Source organism: Chiloscyllium plagiosum, unplaced genomic scaffold, assembly GCF_037043375.1.
Source record: "Chiloscyllium plagiosum isolate Xiang-an unplaced genomic scaffold, Cpla_swu_hap1 HiC_scaffold_25, whole genome shotgun sequence".
Taxonomy (NCBI): domain Eukaryota; kingdom Metazoa; phylum Chordata; class Chondrichthyes; order Orectolobiformes; family Hemiscylliidae; genus Chiloscyllium; species Chiloscyllium plagiosum.
Window position 1 is genome coordinate 49,452,067 of NW_028270163.1, and position 23,084 is coordinate 49,475,150.

At 41.8% G+C, this 23,084-nt stretch overlaps 1 protein-coding gene across 2 annotated transcripts in view; it reads right to left on the reverse strand.

The window, feature by feature from the left end:
* LOC122562237 (alpha-N-acetylgalactosaminide alpha-2,6-sialyltransferase 2) overlaps positions 1-23,084 on the reverse strand; it is a 122,074-nt gene that overhangs the window by 38,109 nt on the left and 60,881 nt on the right. For both annotated transcript variants that reach the window (XM_088000711.1, XM_088000712.1), the window contains exon 3: positions 17,873-18,095. In XM_088000711.1, the coding sequence (XP_087856837.1) occupies positions 17,873-18,095 (223 nt within the window). The remainder of the gene's footprint in view (positions 1-17,872; positions 18,096-23,084) is intronic.

The window sequence follows — 23,084 nt, forward strand, 5'->3', positions numbered from 1 at the left end:
TTGAGCCACTGGGCGATTTGGTTGATTGGTGCGGGTGTCTCGGAGATGTTCCCTAAAGCGCTCTGCTAGGAGGCGCCCAGTCTCCCCAATGTAGAGGAGACCGCATCGGGAGCAACGGATACAATAGATGATATTAGTGGATGTGCAGGTAAAATCAGCTTTCCACATCCATCAAAGTTTTACCTGCACATCCACTAATATCATTTATTATATCCGTTGCTCCCGATGCGGTCTCCTCTACATTGGGGAGACTGGGCGCCTCCTAGCAGAGCGCTTTAGGGAACATCTCCGAGACACCCGCACCAATCAACCAAATCGCCCCGTCGCTCAACATTTCAACTCCCCCTCCTACTCTGCCGAGGATATGGAGGTGCTGGGCCTCCTCCACCGCCGCTCCCTCACCACCAGACGCCTGGAGGAAGAACGCCTCATCTTCCGCCTCGGAACACTTCAACCCCAGGGCATCAATGTGGATTTCAACAGTTTCCTCATTTCCCCTTCCCCCACCTCATCCTACCTTCTAACCTCCAGAAACTCGATCCCCTGACCTGTCCGGACTTGTCCGACCTGCCCAGCTCCTTTTCCACCTATCCACTCCACCCTCTCCTCCCTGACCTATCACCTTCATCTCCTTCCCCACTGACCTATTGTACTCTATGCTACTCTCTCCCCACCCCCACCCTCCTCTAGCTTATCTCTCCACGCTTCAGTCTCTCTGCCTTTATTCCTGATGAAGGGCTTTTGCCCGAAACGTCGATTTTGCCTGTCCTCGGATGCTGCCTGAATTGCTGTGCTCTTCCAGCACCACTGATCCATAATCTGGTTTCCAGCATCTGCAGTCATTGTTTTTACCTAAAAGGATCACAGGGCATAGGGAGAAAGTAGGAACAGGGGACGGAGTTGGATGATCAGCCATGAGCATATGAAATAAGACAGCAGACTCAAAAGGGGCCAAATAGCCTACACTTGCTCCTATTTTTTAATAAATGTTTGCTGATAGGTTGGTACAGTTTTAAAAAATTTTGAAATCATTCTGTACACAATATGGGATGTACAATGTTTTTGGCTATTTCCCTGAATGAAAATACAAGACTTAAGTCATCTCTGGTTTCCTGACGGTAATAACAAGACCACCTTGAACAGCTGTAGCCCCCACAACAGTGATACCTATTTCCTTGATGGAGGTTGATTATAAATGGCTTGCACGCAGGCTTGGACTGGTAGGACATTAATAACAACACTAGGATTTTACTATGGCCTAACCTTTCTGGTACTACCTCACCAATGACCTGACTCATGCAATTCAGTTTCACAGCATGCCATGTTGACATTTTAAATCTCAAACTCCAGATTTAAATTGGTGGGACGTTCTAAGCATGGGTCATCTCCAAGGGAACAGGCATCAGCACATTAATAACCAAAGATGATTCACTACTCAGTCCAGTTGGGACAGAGGAGAAAGCAATGATGCCAGCAAGCAGATGCAAAGTAATTGGTACACAGTCTGTAAAATTTGTTGATTTCAGAGATACTACATATTCAGTAATTGAAGCTCTAATCTTTAATTCACAAGCTATCATTGTGAATAACCTTGAATGATGTTTCTTATACTCTTAAAGGATTCATTTAATTTGTTCAAAGTAATTGAGTCTTTGTGTCATTACAATCCCCTCAAAAGACTAAACAATAGCACCTTTGGAGGTTTTGTTACATTAGAAGTGTTACATGGATACAATTTGTTGTCCTTGGTCATAGAAAGTTACCAGAAAAAGATTTTGATTTAGAGGCGATACAATTAACTGAATATTTTGTGACATGATGCAAAAAAAATCCAGTAAACAAACTGGAGAACCCTTAATTTAGGTGTCAAGTGGTTATGAAAAATCATAACGGAAAGGCACCACGCAGGAGTTCCTTTTAAACTCACTAATTTACTTTACATTTTCTGCATTTTAAAGTCAGTGAGAAAAAAAGTTCTCCAAATGTTCATTCACAAAGTGAACAGAGCACAGAAATTTCCCAGGTCTCATGGCCAATCTGTGCACAGGGAGCAAGTCGAAGACAGCTTTGTGCATCTCAACTGCAATAACTGGCTCTATTAGTTCGGCTTGAGGACTGGGAAGGACAGAGAGCAAAATAAAACAGGAACCTTGCAGTCCTGATCATTATTCCCAGTCACCCCTCTTTGAAAGTATGCTCTTCAGATGATCAGGCTTGATGTCGAAGACATCTAGGATTATGTACTCCATTAGCACATACTGCCTAAACACAAGGCATGAAGATTAATAACAAAGACTGCTACAGCCCATGATATCATGTACAAATCATCACTTTCCAAAAAGGATAGTGCATTAATAGGTGAAGAACTCATCACTGATAATCTTGAAGTCTTTGCACAGAAACAAAGAGTATTTTAAAAAGTACACCATTTCCAAAAAAAGTGATATACTCTCCCCTCTAGCAAGCAATTGCACTAACACTTTATGCAATTACTTTCCAGGGAATTTCAGTTACGTCTGTTAAAACAGAAAGTTACAATCCCTGCATAGAGCAGTTTTAATAAATAATGCTGCAGACCACCTCCACAAACAAGGCAATAGTAAAATGCTGGTTCCCAATGTAGCATACAAACTTAAACCCAACAGAATTGACTGGGACTATAACGGTAACTTAAAGAACAAAGATTAAAGGACAGTAACCAGTATATGGAGAGAGTGAGGACTGCAGATGCTGGAGATCAGAGTCAATACGTGTGGGGCTGGAAAAGCACAGCAGGCCAGGCAGCATCCGAGGGACAGGAGAGTCGACGTTTCAAGCTTAAGCTCTTCATCAAGAATTCCTGAACAGCTTATACTCGAAACGTTGACTCTCCTGCTCATAGGATGCTGCCCAACTGGCTGTGCTTTTCCAGCCCCACACTTTTTGACAGTAACCAATACATGGATAGTTGAGCATGTACGCAGTTGCTACACTATGTTGGAATCTTAGTTCAAAGTGCTGCCTGAACAAAGAATACTCAAGAATCCGACCATTCCATACAGAGCTTAAAACCTCAGAATTATCTATTTAGGGGCTTCAAACCCAGCCCCAACAAGTCAATACTTATCTATCTCCTGTCAAGGGAACAAAAGGGAAGTATAAGCTCAATTGTTGCATGAATATAACAGATCCAAAATCACAATGAATAGCAATAACAGAGAGAAAAACGTTCAGAAAAAAAAAACATTAGTTAAAAGGAAGCAAACAATATCAAAAACACCAGAATTTCAAGTGTTTTAATTTTCTTTGTACTTCAGAGACACTAACTTTTAGATCGTTCCTTCCTTCCCCTTTAACAGCTTAGTATATCTGGAGACTACAGGTATAAAGGCACCTTGTGTAATTAAATCTCTCAAGACTCTTTAGAGTAAGATGGAACTTGACACTAAACTGCATAAGGTGATATCAGATGAGATAGCCAAAACGTTTAGTCAATGAGTTTGAAACACTTTAAAAGGAGGAAGAAAAAAAAACTCAAGGCAGGCAATATTCCAGAGCTTCAAGCCATGGCGGATAAAAGGCAGCAATTCCAACTGCAATTAAATAATTAAAAACAGGAAAGCTCAAAAAGCTAGAATTAGACAAGTATGAATATCATATTCGGCAGGAGAAGATCACATAGATTGGGCAGGCATGAGGCTATGGAAAGATTTGAAAAGGCAAGTGCAAAGTTTAAAATCAAAGCATTGTCAGACTCAGAGCCAAATGGAGATCAGCCTGTGAATGGGCAATAGGCAAAAAAGGACTGCCCATATCTACAGAGAAGGGCAAAGTTTGTGCGAAGATTTGTAACCTTCCAGCTCGGCGAACAGAACCACAGCAGAGAAGGGCAGCAGAGATTTGGACGAAGTCAAGTTTACAGAGAGTACAAAGTACCAGTGAGACGCAGGTTGGACCAGTCAATTCTGGAAGTACAAAGTCTCTTTTGGTCAAGCTGACGTAAACAGAGAGGAACGAGTATGCTGCACACCCATTGAGCAATATGTTTGACTACTTACTTCATTTATTATTAACAAAATGCTCATCTTAAACCTCTAGCCAACATGCAAAATAATGCAAGTCAACTTAGGTCCAAAAACATACGGTGAATAGATTCAGTGAGAAACGGGGGAGATGTTTCATCACACATCAACATTTCTTTCCCATGTGTCACACATTTCACCAAGTAATCTACGGCAATGGCTTGGGTACAGTTATGGTTCATGCTTCATTCTTAGCAAAGTGCAGCACATTGGAGTCGTGTTTTATCCTTGAGCCATTAGCCCCAACAGCTTAGAGACCAGAGACCATACTCAGCATTTTTTTTAAACCATATTACTTAATTATTGCCCTGCCTCACCTATACAAACAATCAATCAATCTGCTATATAGCACCTCTCGCTGGGATAAATGCCTATGTTTTAAAAGCTTTCCTTATGAGATCAGGAGGGATTGTGAGAGCATGACGGTGGAGTGAGGTGGAAGAAAAGAAGGTTTGAAAAAAAATTAAATCCTATGTTATACTTCTATCCTCATTCAAACCAAAGTTGCAAAATTGAGTTAGTTGCATGTGCTTCATACAATAAATCTTTTCCATACTTTAACACTGTGAGCAAAAGTTTCTACATTTATAAGCTTCCAAAAAGGCAACATTTTCATCTCGATGACAAGAGGAAAAAAATAATTAATTTGGCCTCCAGGTAGCTTTCTAGACAAGAGCATCTTTTAACTACAGCTGATAGACCAAAAAGGAAAACCAGTGTGAGATGTCAGATAATGGGAATAGCCTTCTTTCAGCATCAATTCAGAGCTTTGTGAATAGTTGGGCTAGGATAGGGGACATGCAGCAGGCCTACCCTTTTCTCGGTTTGCATAAGCTCAAACATGAAGACGTTTGGGCTGAAATCAAATCTCGTTAGTCACTCGCTAATGTTTACTTACAGATAGCAAGAACTTGAACTTCCAAACTGCAGATTCTGAGGATGTTGCAGCAATTTGGAGGATATGGTATCAGCATTTAAATAAGATAATGTGAATAGCAATATTTTACTGCACAGTAGAAAATGCATGAAATGCTACTCAACTCAAGAGTGTCCCTGAAAGACAATGTGTCTAACAGCTACAAACAGGGCAGTAACAAGCCAAGCTCCTTAGGTTACATTTCAATGTCAGGTGTTCCACTAAGAGTTGGGCAGCTGAGTAGGAACACAACCTACCTCAAAGCTCAGAAGAATTGGATATGCTCAGTTTTAAATATGGAATTGCAAAATGACTATGAGAGATGATAATCTCTCATGCTGTGACTGGGCCCACGGACCTGGTGCTTTATAGCAACTGGAATGCTGTCCTACATTTCAGAGTCAAGAAATAAACAAGTCCAATTCCATTGATATGATTGAATAGTCTGGAATTTTAACTTTAGAGGATGGAAATGCACAACTCCATCCATTCTTCAGTGAAAGCTGACACATAAATGGCAACAATAGAAAGACCTCAATAGGAGGGGGCAGAATGTTAAGGTGAAGGGCAGGAGGTTTACAGGGCATTTGGAGAAAGATTGTTTTTATTCAGAGTTTTGAATGCAGTTCTGGGGCTGCAGATAGGAAGGGTGAGAAACCTCACAACCGTTTAGTAGTACTTGGATGAGCACTTGAAATGTCATAGCATTCAAGGCTGTGGGCGACTTGCAGGAAAGTCGGATGAGTGTAGACAGGTCAGTGTAGACTCGATGGGCCAAATGGTCTCTTCTGTGCTGTACGATCCCATGATCCATGATTGCAGGAGGGGGCGAGCGTCCATTCAGCCACTCGCTTTAAATCAGTTTCTAGTTACACCTCAATTGCATTTACTGACGTTGCTTCATTATCCCTCAATATCGGTGCCCTTGCCAAACACCCTCAGTTTAACCTAGCCTTTGAGCAAAAAAAAAATGTATTCCAGGCTCCCATTTCCCTTTTCACAGTGCTTCCCCAACATTGCCAGAATTTACCTCGCTCCAACCTTGACATGGTATTTCCTTTTCCCCATCAGAGGAAATAATGTCTATCTACCCTACTGAATCCTTTACGCATCTCCAAAACTACCCAGTTATACCATTCCTTTACCTTCTTTATTCAGGCAGTTACAAGCTACAATAACTTGTCCTCAAGTTAATCCAATATCTAGCACTTCGGTCATGGAGATAGATTGGAGAAGCTCAAATATTTTTTTCCCTTTGAAAAGAGAAAGCTAGGAGTGGGGGAAGAGTCATCAAGCTGGAAATCATTCCCACTGGTGGTAAGATCAAGAATGCGAGGTCAGAGATTTAAAGGTAATTGACAAAAGAAACCAAATCAACACAAAGACTATTTTCACAAAATGAGTGGCTGAAGTCCAGAATCAACTGTCCAAGTAAGTAACTGGGGCAGGCACATTTGGGGCATTCATGAGGGAATTGGAATATGACCCAAAGAGGATGACAGTATAGGATTTCAAGGCGAAGCAGGGGAAATGACACAGAGAATTGCTCAAAGAGTCACAGTAGGCATGATGGGTCCAATGGCCTCCTTCTGTAACAACAACAATTCTGTTATCATTCTGATGAATCTGCAGTCCACCCCCTTCCAAGTACAAGATATCTTGTAATGTTACATTACAAGATTATGTAATGTTACATTACTTCTGGTAATTTGTATCCCAGCTCATTTGAGGGAAAAGTCAACAATGCAACAAATGTTCTGATTTTCTTTGCACTGATCCAATGCGACCCATTCACCAAGAGCTGAAAATGTGTTGCTGGAAAAGCGCAGCAGGTCAGGCAGCATCCAAGGAGCAGGAGAATCGACGTTTCGGGCAGGAGCCCTTCTTCAGCCACGTTCTCAAACAGACTTGCTACCACAGCCACATCTCCTTCCTCAGCACCTGCCTACGGAACCGACTGACCCCGCACGGACTCCGGACTATGTTCAGACCAACAAAATTTGGACCCAACCAGGACAACCAGTACCTATAACAAATCCGAAGTCTACATTCTCCCCATTCACCAAGACCCAAGTCTCTCTAATGCTCCACAGTTAGAGTCATAGAGATGTACAACATGGAAACAGATCTCATGCTGACTAAATTGATCTAGTCCCGTTTGCCAGCACTTGGCCCATATCTCTCCAAACCCTTGCTATTCATATACCCATCCAGATGCCTTTAAATGTTATAATTGTACCAGCCTCCAACACTTCCTCTGGCAGCTCATTCCATACACACACCACCCTCTGCTTGAAAATATTGTCCCTTGGGTCCCTTTTAAATCTTTCCCCTCTCACCCTAAACTTATGTCCTCTAGTTTTGGACTCCTCCATCTGGGGAAAAGACCTTGTCTATTCACCCTACCCATGCCCTTCATGATTTTATAAATCTCTATAAGGCCACCCCTTAGGCTCCAATGCTCCAGGGAAAACAGCCCCAGCCTATTCAGCTTCTCCCTATAATTCAAACCCTCCAGTCCCAGCAACATTATTGTTAATTTTTTTCTGAATCCTTTCAAGTTTCACAACATCTTTCCAATAGGAGGGAGACCAGAATTGAACACAGTATTGCAAAAGTGGCCTAACCAACGTCCTGGGAGAAAAAAAGAGAATTGCAGATGCTGGAGATCGGAGTCAAGAAGTGTGGTAATGGAAAAGCACAGTTGGTCAGGCAGCATCCGAGGAGCAGGAGAATCAAAGTTTCAAGCATTAGCTCTTCATCTTCCTGGTGAAGAGCTTATGCTCAAAACGTCGACTCTCCTGCTCCTCAGATGCTGCCTGACTGTGCTTTTCCAGCAGCACCCTTTTCAACCAATGCCCTCTACAGGCACAATTTGACCTCCCAACTCCTATACTCAGCACTGACCAATAAAGGCAAGCTTCCCATTATCTTCTTCACTATCCTATCTACCTGCGTCTCCACCTTCAAGGAACTATGAACAAGGTCTCTTTGTTCAGCAACACCCACCATGACCTTACCATTAAGTGTATGAGTTCTGCCCTGATTTGCCTTTCCAAAATGCTTCCCAACATTTCAGAAAACACCCCATATTTTTCTTAGTTTAAAGAAGAAAAAAGATAACACTGAACTCCCATGCAGCAGAGATTGGACTGAGTGGACAATACCACCAAATGTCACTCTACAATCTTCTGTTCTCACTCACATGGCTGAGCACACCAGGCAGCTACATGCCTGAAGACAATAGCTTCTTTTGAGCATTTCACCATTTAAAAGTCACCCTCGGCTTTGCTCTTGACACATTTGTCCAGCTCCGTTATTTGTGGCTGAAACCTCATTCAAGCAGATCTTCTTCACTGATATTTCTAATCCAAATAAGGGCATACTGTCCTTTCAGATGTATCATTCTTCAATCAGGTGTAAAACGGAACCTCATGAATCTATTTGAAGAGCAAGGAAATTCTACTAGTGCCGTGACCATCATCCTATCTGATCACTTACCTCCTTGCGGTTTGAGACCTTTCAGAATGCAAATTGGCTGCCACGTTTGGCTACTTTACAACTATAACTACACTTTGAAAGGTCATCAATTGACCGTAAAGCACTCAGAGATGTCTCAAAAAAAATACACAAGCTCAAGTTCTCCTTTTTTTTTTAAATCTCAGAAGCTAAAGGGAAACATTCATGCAGTTAAGAGAACTCAGCGTCTGCAACCCAAGCTTCTGCAGTCTAATGACACAGCTCTTTTAAAATGTTTCATTTTCTTCCATGCAACCTTTCCCAGCTGCAATCGGCATGGGTGTCATAGTAGCTCAGTGGTTAGCACTGCCGCCTCACAGCGCCAGGGACCTGGGTTCGATTCCCATCTTGGGCGACTGCGTGGAGTTTGCACAATCTCCCCGTGTCTGCGTGGGTTTCCTCCGGGCTCCGGTTTCCTCCCACAGTCACAAAGATGTGCAGGTCAAGACTCTGAGGGTCAATTGTGGACTGGTTGGGCCAAATGGCCTGTCTCTACACTGTAGGGAATCTAATCAACTATAAAGAAAGCTTGAAGGCATTAAAACTCAAGAAGAGGAAGTTATCTTTAAAATAAAGACAACAAGACAAATTATATTGCAGTTCTCAAAATAAACTGGTTGGAGCTATATTACGCTAATAGCTAGAAGAATGGGTTTGAATAGCTGAGCCATTATTGGCTTCTCAATTTGCAAGTGAAGCTTAAAAAAAATGGTTTCCACAAAAGGAGCATATTTAAAAAGGTTGGTACATTCAACTCACACTTCTTTGAGGATCGCCTTTTTTTTTATTAATCCCTTGCAGTCTCTTCTCGGCTTTTTTTTTTGACAAACACTCTTCTCATTTATCTATTTCCACCCACTTTTGTTTGAATATTTTGGCAATTCATTTTGAACCCACGTGAGATCAGGAAGTGTCCACTAGATAACAGACTCAAAAACTGAACTGTACAGTTGGAGGCCATTCTATATGGGGAGCCCATGGCCTAGTGGTATTATCGCTGGACAATTAATCAAGGAACTCAGCTCATATTCTAGGACCTGGGTTCAAATTCTGCCACAGAGGATTGTGGAATTTGAATTCAATAAAAACTATCCAGAATTAAGAATCTAATGATGACCATGAAACCATTGCCAGTTGTTGGGAAATAAAAAAAACATCTGGTTTGGATTTGTTCTGCTGACATGTAAGAAATTAGATGCTAAACCAGACAGAGAGGGTTTTGTTTTTCTGTCTTGCAGACAAGATGTGACAATCTAGTCATACTCTGTTCCCTGTAAATACTGAGCCATCCAAGATAGCAGTTGAAAAATAAGGAATAATCTAATCACACATGGATTTTGGGGGACGTGTACTATCACTGTCGCTGGGTATGTGACTATGGGGGAGTGGCATGGGGGTTGTGTCTTGCGTGTGACTGGCTTGGATGTGAAACCCTGTATAAAGGGAGGATTGTTCCCTTATTCAGAGTGCATCGCTTGACCCGCTCCGCAAGCAGCTAAAAAGAGTGTTAAGTGATCCTCCAAAAAGCTTTACATGCTTAACTGAATTATGGCTATTCGCAAAAAGTTGGCGTATTGCAGTTGCATCAAGCGTGTAAGAATCTCATGAAGGGAACCTCACAAACCAATTCCTTCAGGGAAAGAAATCTCCCATCCTTAATTGGTTTGGTGACTCCAAACCCACAGCAATGTGGCTGACTCGTAAAAGCCCTCTGAAATGACCTAGCAAGCAACTCAGTAGTACTAATCACCACAAAGTCTCAACAAAAAAATGAAACTGCACGGACCAACTTAGGTGCTCGAAAAGACAGTGACAGAAACAACCCTGTCAACTGTGCGAAGTCCTCCTTCCTAATGTGTCGGGATTAGTGTCAAAATTGGAAGAGCTGTCTCACAGACTGGTCAAACAACAGCCTGACATTAAATCGGTAAGATAGTCACCGTGCAAAATGACATAGAACTTGAACAGATCTAGCAACTCCAGACTGAGCATCCATGAGGCGCTCTGGGTCATCAACAGCAGCTGACTTGTACTCCAGCAGAATCTGCAGCCTCATGGCACAGCATATACCCCACTCAACCATTACCATCAAGCCAAGGGATCAACTCTGGTTCAATGGAGCAATACCAGGCATCCCTGAAGATGAGGTGTCTACCTGGTGGAGCCAAACAGGACTACTTGCAACCAAACAGCATAAGCAGCAAGTGATAGACAAAGCTAAGCGATCCCACAACCAACAGATCAGATCTAAACTCTGCAGTCCTGCCATTTCCATTTGTGAATGATGGTGGATAATCGAACAATTCACTGGAGGAGGCAGCTCCACCAATATCCCCATCCTCAATGATGGAAGAGCCCAGCACATCAGTGGAAAAGATACGGCTGAGGCATTCGCAGCAATCTTCAGCCAGAAGCACTGAGCGGATGATCCATCGCAGCCTCCTCCAATGGTTCCCATATCACAGATACCAGCCTTCAGCCAATTTGATTCACTCCATGTGATAACCAAGAAACGGTTGGAGACATTGGATACTGCAAAGGCTATGGATCTTGACAATATGACGACTTGTGCTCCAGAACTAGCTGCTTCCCTAGCTAAGCTGTTCCAGTGGATCAATCAATAACATCTACTTGACAATGTGGAAAATTGCCCAGGTATGTCTTTTACACAAAAAGCAGAACAAATCCAACTCAGCCAATTATTATCCCATCGGTCTACTCTTGATTATCAGTAAAGTGATGGATGGGGTGATCAACGGTGCTATCAAGCAGCATCTGCTCAGCAAAAACCTGCTCAGTGACACCCAGTTTGGGTTCCACCAGGGCCACTCAGCTCCTGACCTCATTACAGCCTTGATTCAACCAGGGACAACAGAGCGAATGAGAGAGGAGAACAACTGCCTTTGACATCAAGGCTTTATTTGACCAAGCATGACATCAAGGAGCCCTAGATAAACCAGAATCAATGGGTATCAGGGGGCAAAGTCTCAGCTGGTTGGAGACACCTGTTACATAGGAAGATGGTTGTGGTTGTTGGAGGTCAGTCATCTCAGCTCCAGGACATCTCTGTGGGAGCCCCTCAGGATAATATCCTAGGCCCAATCATCTTCAGCGGCTTCAATTACCTTCCCTCCATCATAAGGCCAGAAAGTGGGGATGTTTGTGGATGATTGAACAATGTTCAGCATCATTCACAGTTCCTCAAATACTCAAATAGTCCATGTTCAAATGCACAAGTTCTGAACAATATCCAAGTTTGGGCTGACAAGTAGCAAACATATTTTGTGCCATATCAATACCAGACAATGGCCATCTCTCAATAGGAAATGATCTATCCACCACAAATTGACATTCAGAAACCAGTTACCATCACTGGATCCCCTACTATCAGCATCCATGGGGTTACCATTGACCAGAAACTCAACGGCATAAACAGTGCCTTCAAGAGCAGGTCAGAGGCAGGAATACAGCAGCAAGTAACTCACCTCCTGACTCTTTAAAAGCCTGCCCATAATGGCACAAGTCAGGAGCGTAATGGAATATTCTCCACTTGCCTGGATGTGTGGGGCTCCAACATTAAAGATGCTTGACAACATGCAGGCCAAAGCAGTCCATTCACTCCCTCCACCATTGACCCTCAGTAGCAGTAGTGTGTACCATCTCCAAAACACACTGCAGAAATTCAAAGATCCTCAGTCAGCACCTTCCAAACCCATTAACACATCCATCTAGAAGGACAAAGGCAACAGATACATGGGAACACCACCACCTGCAAATTCCCCATCAATCCTCTCACCATAATGACTTGGAAATACATGGCCATTCCCTCACATGCTGGGTCAAAATCCTGGAATTTGATCCCTACTGGCATTGCAGGTCAACTCACAGTAGGTGGACTGTAGCGGTTCAAGAAGGCAGCTCACCACGACCTTCTCAAGGGCCAACTAGGGATGGGCAATAAATGCTGATCCAGCCAGAAACACCCGCATTCCACAAATAAATATTAAATAAAATTTGTAGCAAGTAAAAGGCCAATGTGGAGCAGCACTGCAAACCATCATCTATCCTGAAAAACCCAGATCTTTTGTAAAGTAGTAAGTAACTATTTTGCTTCAGAAAGCATTAAAAGGTTGTTCTTCCTGGTGCATTGGGTCAGATGACAGACCAGGGTTTGTTTTAAATGGAAGTTAGTGAGTGAGCAGGGACTCGACAAGATTCCAAAGAATCTTGATAAGGTCAACATGGAAAGAGATGCTTCCTGTTGTGGGGGAGCCCAGAACTAGGGGTCATTGTTTGAAAATTAAGGGTCACCCTTTTGGGACAGAGATAATATTTTTTCTCGGAGGGCTACGAAACAGTGCCTCAGAAGGTGCTGGAGGGAGGGTCAATTAACTTCTTTTAAAAAGGTGGAGGTAGATTGAATCCATTGCCTAAGGAGTATCTAAAGCAATAGTGGGTAGAGGGCAAAATAAAATTCTTCCACTTGCAATGCCAACAGTCTTGCTAGGCAAAAAACAATCTCATTAAAACAGATGACCTAGTCAGGAGCACATTATTAGCTGTGGCTCAAACATTGGCATCTATGTTTGACAAAAGTTGACATTCCGGTGAGAGAGCACTGTACCCTAGAAAGTGCCAAACCAAGGTCCTACCAATTCTTAGATAAATGGGAGACAATAGCATACTTCTTTTGAAGAGCAGGAGAGTTCTTGACTGTAACAAACAAACAAAAACAGAAATTGCTGGAGAAATTCTGGTAATTTTTGTAGAGAGAAAACAGAGTTAATATTTCAATCCTGCGACCTTTCTTCTTGTCTATATTGCTGGCTACAAACAACCTTGATAGCATTGTAAAAAGTGAAGGGAGGAAAGACATCAGACGGCTGTGAAAGGCACTAGACATATGTGAATCATTATGGCTGCAATAAAGTTGAATCTTTCCTGTCCAACAATACAGCAGATTCTAAATTTCAAAATAAAGCACTTCTTTGGATTTCAGTTATCTTGATATTGTCAGAAAAAAGTACAAAGTGCACAGTTTCAAGTCCTTCCATTTTATGAACACACTCAGTAGTGCCAAGTAACTAAATTTTCTGGTCTCAAGAGGAGTTTTTGTTTTTGTAACTGCAAGAAAAACAGCATGAAGACCATTCAAATGAAACTGCAAAATACTTCACAGAACAGAAGTGGCAAGGAGTAAACAAGCAGAATATCTTTGAAGGTGACAATGTGGCAGAAGTGAAAACCAAATTGAGTTGTAAAGCTTGTGTTTACAATGATCTCCCAGGACATGGGAACATGGTCTTTGGAACTGGGCTATGGGGGTCCCCAACTCACAAATGGCTGACTTAGAAACACTTGTGCCTCCAAGTGAGATCCCATACAATTATTAATTTCAAAGATCCAACATACGAATGTTTCCTCATACTTGCAAGTGGCTATTTTATATTGTCCTGCATTGTCTTCTGACTTGTGTACAGATCAATTTGTGAATAACTCTAGAACCAAACTCATTCGAAATGTGGGACCTGCTTGCAATTATCTTCTCTTCAGCAAGTCTGTCTCAAGATAGCAGTGGTCTTAGCTAATCTGGAGAAAATGGCTTGAATAATGTACATGAGAAGAAATGGTTATTAACACTGGGAGAAATAAAAAAGGGTCCATTATTACAGAGTTAATTAATTCGTTACAGCTAACTGAAACATCAAGCAATTGCTCTTGAACCATTTCCAAATCAAATGTAATAATTTTTATTTTTGCATTTGACAAGTTCCAATTGAAAATATTAATAACTAATTCAGTGTTTTAAAGGGCAGGCAAGATCCAGAACTAGAGGGCATAGGTTTAGGGTGAGGGGGGAAAGATATAAACGAGACCTAAGGGGCAACTTTTTCACACAGAGTGGTACGTGTATGGAATGAGCTGCCAGGGGAAGTGGTGGAGGCTGGTACAATTGCAACATTTAAGAGGCATTTGGATGGGTATATGAATAGGAAGGGTTTGGAGGGATATGGGCCGGGTGCTGGCAGGTGGGACTAGATTGGGTTGGGATATCTGGCTGGCATGGATGAGTTGAACTGAAGGGTCTGTTTCCGTGCTGTACATCTCTATGACTCTCGGTTCTGCAGCAACAGCAATTTCAAAGGAAATTCATTTGAATAATCTACAGGTTGCTTCAATGTAGGTATAAGATGAAATAACATTAAGGAAATTCAGGTGTATTGACAAAATAGTCCTTAAATATAAATAAGTAATCCAAACACTGCATGAGAAATTGGAAGATGTGGACTTGATTGGATTTCCAGAATCAAAACCTTCATCCTTGAGAAATCCCCGTTAATAGTTTAATGTGGGCTAGAAGCCACCAATTGTATAGAAGACTATTAAGTTACTTTGGAGAAAGCTTTGAAAGGAGATAAGAAATGGAATTTATTGCCTTAATGGTTAGAAACCTGGCTATGAAAGAATTAGGTAGCCTTGATGTTAACAGTCGCCTAGCAATCCATTCTGTAATCTATAAAACACTAAACAAACTTTAGTATTTACTAAGAAATACGTTCCAGGAGCTGGGAGGATGCTTTTCTCAGTAGAAGTTTCCGGGAATCTGAGAAAAGTTGAGCATCAGTATTTCTGACTACCTGGTAAAACCTCAAAAGCGGTGGCTCAAACGTTAGCATCGATGTGATAAGGTTTGGGGTCCATGCCCTACAACAAAAGGTGACATTCCAATGAGAGAGCACTGTACCCAACAGGATCACTTTCTGATCCAGGTTGATTGTAATCAGAACATATGCCTCTGTACCAGCTGTCAACAATTCGATATCTCCCAAGTCACAATACTTCATCCCATTTCCAGATCCCTGGCCCACAGCAGGATTTGTCATCTTTCTGCATTGTGAGAGCGTGTCTGTCTTTGGAGTTCACAGGACATTATTCTAAGTTTGGATTGCAGCTTCGATCTTAACCAGTTTTTGCTACTAGTTTTAAGAAGTAGTATTAAAATAATCTGTTTAGATTAGATTAGATTGCCTACAGTGTGGAAACAAGTCCACACCGACCCTCTGAAGAGCAACCCACCCAGACCCATTCCCTTCTGACTAATGTACCTAACACTACAGGCAATTTAGCATGGCCAGTTTACCTAACCTGCACATCTTTGGACTGTGGGAGGAAACCACAGCACCCGGAGGAAACCCACGCAGGCACGGGAAGAATGTGCAAACTCCACACAGTTACCCGAGGTGGGATTGGAATCTGGGTCCCTGGCGCTGTGAGGCAGCAGTGCTAACCACTGAGCCACCATTATGGGTTCATTGAAATAGGCAGGTGGAAGTTTATTTTACTCTGGATAATAGCACAAAAAAACAGAACAGGCCCTATTGATGATTGAATTGACATTCGAAAAATAACAGGCGGGGGTCACGGAGTTTGGTTATCAACATATTCCTCCCACCACACTTGCTGAGAATACAGGTTGCATCCTGGCAAATGGACGTTTTTCATTTTCTTAATATCCAACAGAGTTGCTGCAAGAAAGTTTTGTTGAGGTACTACTCCCATTAATAAAATCTTCCTCCTAAAAAGGTTATAAAAGCACAGAAATAAGGTTTGCCAGGGAAAATAACTTGGATAATTAAAGAGCCAAAACTTTGTTCCTCTATGCTTTTAAATGTTCTAGAGGGAAATACAGTCCCCATTTTCATGCTCATAAACAGTAACCAAGCTATCTGAAGGGGCTTTGAAGGTGTTTCCGATCCAGAGATCACGTGACACTCATATACACAGTACCAGCACTGAACGTTTTAGAGATTGCCTCTCTCCTCCCAGGACAGAAAGAACCAAATTCATTTCACAGTTATTGTACAGTAGATTTTACATCAGCCAATTCATTCCCTCTAATTTGCAAAATACAAAACAAACAAACAATTTACAACGTGCAATCAAGAACATGATGCCCGTCAAAGTATTCTTCTCTCTCAGGACACAGATTAACCATAGCAATTAAATTTTCCCTAAAACATGAACTTCAATGAATGATTTGCTGCAACTTACAAAAAAACAAAGCATATGGTCCAGACTTGAGCAAACTGTGATCCGTCCTCCTGCCTCTTGTTAATGAAGCAAAGGCTGGTAAACATAGCAGCATCAGACGATACAGGGGCTAGATGCCATACTATGGGAATATATGTAAATTAATGAGATGGGGGAATAAAACTAACTTTGACTGCGTAGAGACTTCTGGTCATCAGGAATATTTGAAGAGTTGGTCAACGGGGTCATTAAATGGGAAAAAGTGAGGACTGCAGATGCTAGAGATCAGAATGGAAAAGTGTGGTGCTGGAAAAGCCAGTCAGGAAGCATCCAAGGAGCAGGAGAGTCGATGTTTCGGGTATAAGTTCTTCATCAGGAATGTGGGGGCTTAGCCATTCCTCATTTCACAAGCTTTTCATTTTGGAGATCATTCTTCATAGAATCCCCTACATGTGGAAACAGGCCCTTTGGCCCTTGAAGTCCACACTGACCCTCTGAAGGGTATCCCACCCAAACCCATTACTCTACATTTACCCCCGATTAATGCACTGAACCTACACATCCTGGAACACAATGGGGAATTGAGCATGGCCAATCCACATAACCTGAACATCTTTGTATTGTGGGAGGAAACTGGTGCACCCGGAGGAAACCCACACAAACACAGGGAGAATGTCTGTGTGGAGTCTGCACAGTCACCAGAGGCTGGATTCGAGCCTGGGTCCCTGGCGCTGTGAAACAGCAGTGCTCACTGTGCCACCTCATTCTTGTGAGCCTCCTCTGGACTCCTGCCAACATCAGTGCATCCTTTAGATATGGGGCCCAAAATTGCTCATAATACTCCCAATACAGTCTGACTGAGTCTTATACAGCCTCAGTAATACATCACTGATCTTGTATTCTAGACCTCTTGGAATGAACGCTAACACTGCATTTGTCTTCCTAACTGCACCTGCATGTTAACTTTAATATGCCTTCATGTGATGAAGGAGCAGCGCTCCAAAAGCCTTAGATATCAAATAAACCTGTCGGACGTTGTCATGTGACTTCTGACTTTATCCATCCCAGTCCAACACCAGCAACTCCGCATCATAACTTTAAAGAGAATCACCGAGTATTAAAATGCTCAAGATACACAAATGGCTCTGCATTTTCATTCCAGAAATATGAGGACATAAACAGTTTTTTCACCAACACATTTCCTTTTTATATAAAAAAAACACCATTTTCTTCAGCTGTCTGTAACAGCTTTGCATACTTTGTCAATCACCAGGCTGGGCCCATGACTGAAACAGAAATCTACACAACTAAATTAAATAGCCACGCAATCAAAACTGTAACTTACCGAATGAAGGTAGGTATCATCTATGGCATACTTGTCTCCTGGGAATGGTGGTTCTGTCGTGACTGGTGCACGGGTTCCATTTGTAGCATTTCGCAGCAAACTTTCAATTCTTCCACTTTTTGTATCAACACCCCAAAAGTTCACAGCAATTATTATTTTGGACTTTTCAGAAGTAATATTACTCCTCACATTAGTGGATTTAGAATTTATGAGCCTTAATTTACTGAGAGAGAAAAAAAGACATCCATTCAGCCGATTAAAAGGTAAGAGTACGGAATAAACCACACAATAAAATCTATTGCCCTCCCCCACCCCACCCACAGGCCACCCACTATTCAAATAATAGGCCTTCCCCCTTTTAAAAAGGGACCACCATCAGTTCTTCTATATTGCGATGATTGCGTTCTTGTGCAACCCCGTGTTACAGCATTTAAACTGTTGAACATTGTAATCACGTTACAGCCAACACACGTTTAAAAGTTCGCGCTTTAGAAACATCCTCAATTCATCAAGTGTGTTACAGTGAATTCACGATGATGATATACATGTTATAACAGAACAACCTGTAATTGAAAAAAAAGCAGAAGTTCCAAATCAAAAGTTTTTCAGAAGTTTTGTTTGCTCAACAATTTTTGTCACAAATTGTAAATAAATACAAATGGCATTGGGCGGATACCCCAGCTCCCTGACCGTGTCTCACACATCCTCAATTTCAGATTTAGGCTGCATTTTGCCGCTCAAATTTCCTCATAAATCCATATCCATTTCTCCAGCAAAGAGAGAATCAAGTCATCACCCCATCATATTCCACAGCATTATCATCGCTGAATCCTTCACTAAATGATTTCTTGAAGAGAGTTACCATTGACCAGAATCTGAATTGGACTCGCCATATAAATACCCTGGTTACAAGAGCCTGTCAGAGGCTGGGAATCTTGCAGTGGGAAACTCACCTCTGGTCTCCCCAAAGCCACTGTCTGCAAAGGCACAAGTCAGGAGTGTGATGGAATAGTCCCTTACTTGGCTGGAAGGGAGCAGTGGTGCTGGAAAAGTACAGCAGTTCAGACAGCATCCAAGGATTCAGCACCACTCTAATCCAGAATCTGGTTTCCAGCATCTGCAGTTATTGTTTTTACCTGGAAGGGAGCAGCTCCAACTCTCGAAAAGCCAGATACAATCCAGGACAAAGCAACCTGCTTGACTGGCACCACATCTGCCAGCTGGAAAAGCACAGCTAGTCAGGCAGCATCCGAGGAGCAGGCGAATCAACGTTTTGGGCATAAGCCTGGCCTCATTCCTGATAAATGTTTCAGGTGTAAACCATCGATTGTCCTGCTCCTCGGATGCTGCCTGACCTGCTGAGCTTTTCTGGCACCATTCTCTCAACTAGTAAATAGGTTATTTCAGATGTAGCACTGGGTACACAGCGAGAGTGCACAAGAGAGGGGGTTACCATTGTGCCTTTACACCAAGCCCTTTATCTCCTTCCGTATTCTGACTCATGGTTGTTTGATATCCATCCCACCACAGTGGTGTCATCAGCAAACTTGTAGATGGCGTTGTTTCGATTTTGGCTACACAGTCACTGGTGTACAGTGGGTACAATAGGGGAAACCATTCCACAAGTGGTTAGGAGCCAAAGAAAGCAGTGAAAATAAGGAATTTAGTTTAGATAGAGATCATGCTGGAGTAATTGAAGACATGAAAAGTCGGCAAACCAATACATAACAGCAGGCGGCTACAGATAAATAGATAAATTGGTCTTAGAGCGCAGGTCTAGCAAGCAATTTGGAAATCACGTTATACTCTAGTCTCTGTCATAAAGGGTCAATAAGGAAGTCTTTCCCAAACTGTACAGACCCTTGCTGTAACCACACCTGGAATACTGTATACGTTGTTAGCCTCCTTAACAAAAGAAAATATCCTTACCTTCGAAGAACTGATACGAATCTGAGAATTGTCTAAAGGGATTGATGTCTCCGTCATCCAGAATACAAGAAAACGTAACAGAATATATCTATATCTAAGATATGATGCCATGTCATTTTTTTGGTAGGTGTGCTATCTTAACCCATCACCAATCTCACACCTTTTAGATGTGACACATTTGTCCCATAACATGCAGGCTGTCTGAAAGCAGCCATGATAGAAACCAAACATCCTGTCAGATACTGTGAACCTTATCAATTGTTCTCAATTAATGAGTCTATAGTATTGTTTTAATAATCCTTATTTTTGCTTATGTTGAAGATAAATTTAATATTACCACATTAATCTTTTCAAACATCTGATTACACTGGTATACCTAGGCAGGTTTATGGTTCGGAGTTTCTCAGAGGTAGGAATTTTTTTGTTAAGACTTGGTACAACCATAAAGTTGGCATCACGATTAACTATCTGCTCCAGAACTGCCTGATTTAATTTCCATTGAATTTAATGACAGTGAAAGTTCGCCACTTTCTGCGAGAGGTAGAGAATCTTCAAAGAACGCAGAGATTTACAAAGAGTGGATGAGGGATGTGGATCTTGGTGGAAGCACTGAAAGAGCTGGGCAGGGGGGATTTGGAGATGGACAAAGGTCATTTTAAAAAAGGTGTTCAAAATCCAGGAGGAATATCAGTCTTCCAGTGGCAGACTGGTAGGCTATTAAAAAGGCACAGATTTAAAAATAGTTGTTTAAAGAAACAGAGATATAAAAAAGAGACCTATGGGGCAACATTTCCCACACAGACAATGGTGCATTTATGGAATGAACTGCCAGAGGAAGTGGTGGAGGTTGGTAAAATTACAATATTTAAAAGGCATCTGAACAGGTAAATGAATAGAGGGGGTTTGGAGGGATATGGGCCAGGTTCTGGCAAGTGGGACTAGATTAAGTTAGGATATCTGGTCGGCAGGGACAGGTAGGACTAAAGGGTCTGCTTCCATACTGTACATCTCTAGGACTCTATGACAGCTCATTAGTCTCTTATTCTGCCTTATTCCTCAAAGTTCCTTTTCAATCTCCTGCAAATGCAACAGCACATTTCTTTCCAATTATTCTCACTCTTCCCCCACCACTGCAGCCCTTCCACCCCCAACACTGACGTTTTAGAAACAGCACACAAAACATTGCATCATCCTCCTTCCTTGCAGGAGGACATTTCCCACAAATTGAAGATTGTCAGAGGAGGAGCAACTCTCCTGCACTCTCCAACCACGCTGGAAGAAACCCTGGGCGAGTTTCATTAATCCTTCATTTTAAGCCACTAGGTCCTTTGTCAGTTTCTCTTTCCCCTAAAACAACTGAACCGGGACCAGGTTGCTTTCATTTTCCAACGCCGTGGCAAAATGTAACAAAACGTACTGAATTGCGAGAAGAAACAGATTACCATTAATAGATTCCATTAATTGCCATGGATACAAGGGAGTCATGGAGATCTACAGCACAGAGAAAGACCCTTTGGCCCATTCAGTCTGTGCCAGTCAAAACAAGAGCATTTAATTTGCTAATCCCATTTGGCCCATTGTTTTATTTTGGCATTAAGTGAACTTCTAAATACTTCAAGTGCTATTGTAGATCTCGACCCCCAAAGAGGGGTCTCTCGATTCCACGATCAGTCAAATAATCAACAGGAATGCGGTCGGCTTCAGCAAGTTTCAACAATTTAGTACGGGCTGGGCATAGGTTATCCAGCAACACAGAGGTTAAACTCTCCTGTGTATTCTGGAAAAGCTGTGCGCAATCTTAAAACACAGACAACTTTTTATAGGTCTATTAAAGACAACAGCTTTAATTGCAAAACGAATCCAATAAAATGAAATGATGTGATAAATAAACATAAAATTAAGCCAATGATATTTCCTAGGAACTAACTTGTTTTCGCGTCTTTATCTCTTGCCACTTGGTTTCCAAGGTCAATTTGAATACTTTAATAATGTCCTATCTTGCTTAGTTAATTCATACGATGAACAGGGCATTGTTTGCTAATCTTTCAATTAGTTCAGGAATGCAGTTTTCAGCAGAGTTAAATGCCATTGCTCCTAGAAGCCATTTTGTTATGTTATTTCATGTTACTTGCCTTCAGAAGCCATTTTGTAGTTAGTAAAAGCATGCATTAAAATGGTTGCTCCTAACAACAGCCGAAATTCAGATTTTAGATCCTGCCTTTACCACCCTTGCAGGAGGTAACATTTAAAATTCCCACCACCCTCAGGATGAAAGGATTTTTCCCTTTACCTCAAATCTATGCCTTCTCCTCATTGATCCCTCATCAAGGGAAAAGTTTCTTCCTGTCAACAAACCTCAATTTTAGGTATCTCAATCATGGCCTCCCCAAGTCTCCTCTGCTTCAAGGAAAACAATGTCCAGTCATTCATTGTTTCTTCATAATGAAGACTTAAACTAAAAAAAAAAACTTATCAAGTGACCTTCAACTTATTGAACCAGCACAGATTTTAACTCGTTAATTCTTCTTCTTTCCAAAGCTGCATTCGAAGGAACCAACTGGTAGATATGCCATCTTTACATCAAATTCGTTATTTTTATTCCTGAAGAAGCTGCTCCACCAGTTTCAAAGATAATCAGTATCTTGCCTGAGACTACTAATCCATTAACACATGATACATCACCACTAACAAACCCACACATGTACAGCATCATGATGTGCAAATGCAGATGACTCCAAGTTCCACAGAACACAAAATATTTTGGTCATTTTGAACTTTCTGAAAAAGAAACAGTGTACTTAGCAGCCAGAGGAAGTGGTGGAGGCTGGTATAATTACAGCAGCTAAAAGGCATCTGGATGGGGATATGAATAGGAAGAGTTTAGAGGGATATGGGCCAAGTGCTGATAAATGAGACGAGATTAAGTTAGGATATCTGGTCGGCATGGACAAGTTGCACCAAAGGATCAGTTTCCGTGCTGTACATCTTTATGACTATTGAAATGCAAAGGGACAACAATGTTTAATTATTTTTGTAACGCAATCCAAACACCTAATGATCATTTGGAAGATTCAAACAATGAAGTCACTGTACAACTATTACAATCTGACCAACAAAAAAAAACTTGGGCAACGTTTTCATCTGCCAGAATTTGACAGTAATCCAAAACCGTCTTCCTATCGCACCTTGGAAAATTGCTTTATGAGTGGGAGGACATGTTTCCACTTGAATCATGGGAAGGATAAGCTTTGGTGTCAGCTCAACACTGCACGACCACAGGTAA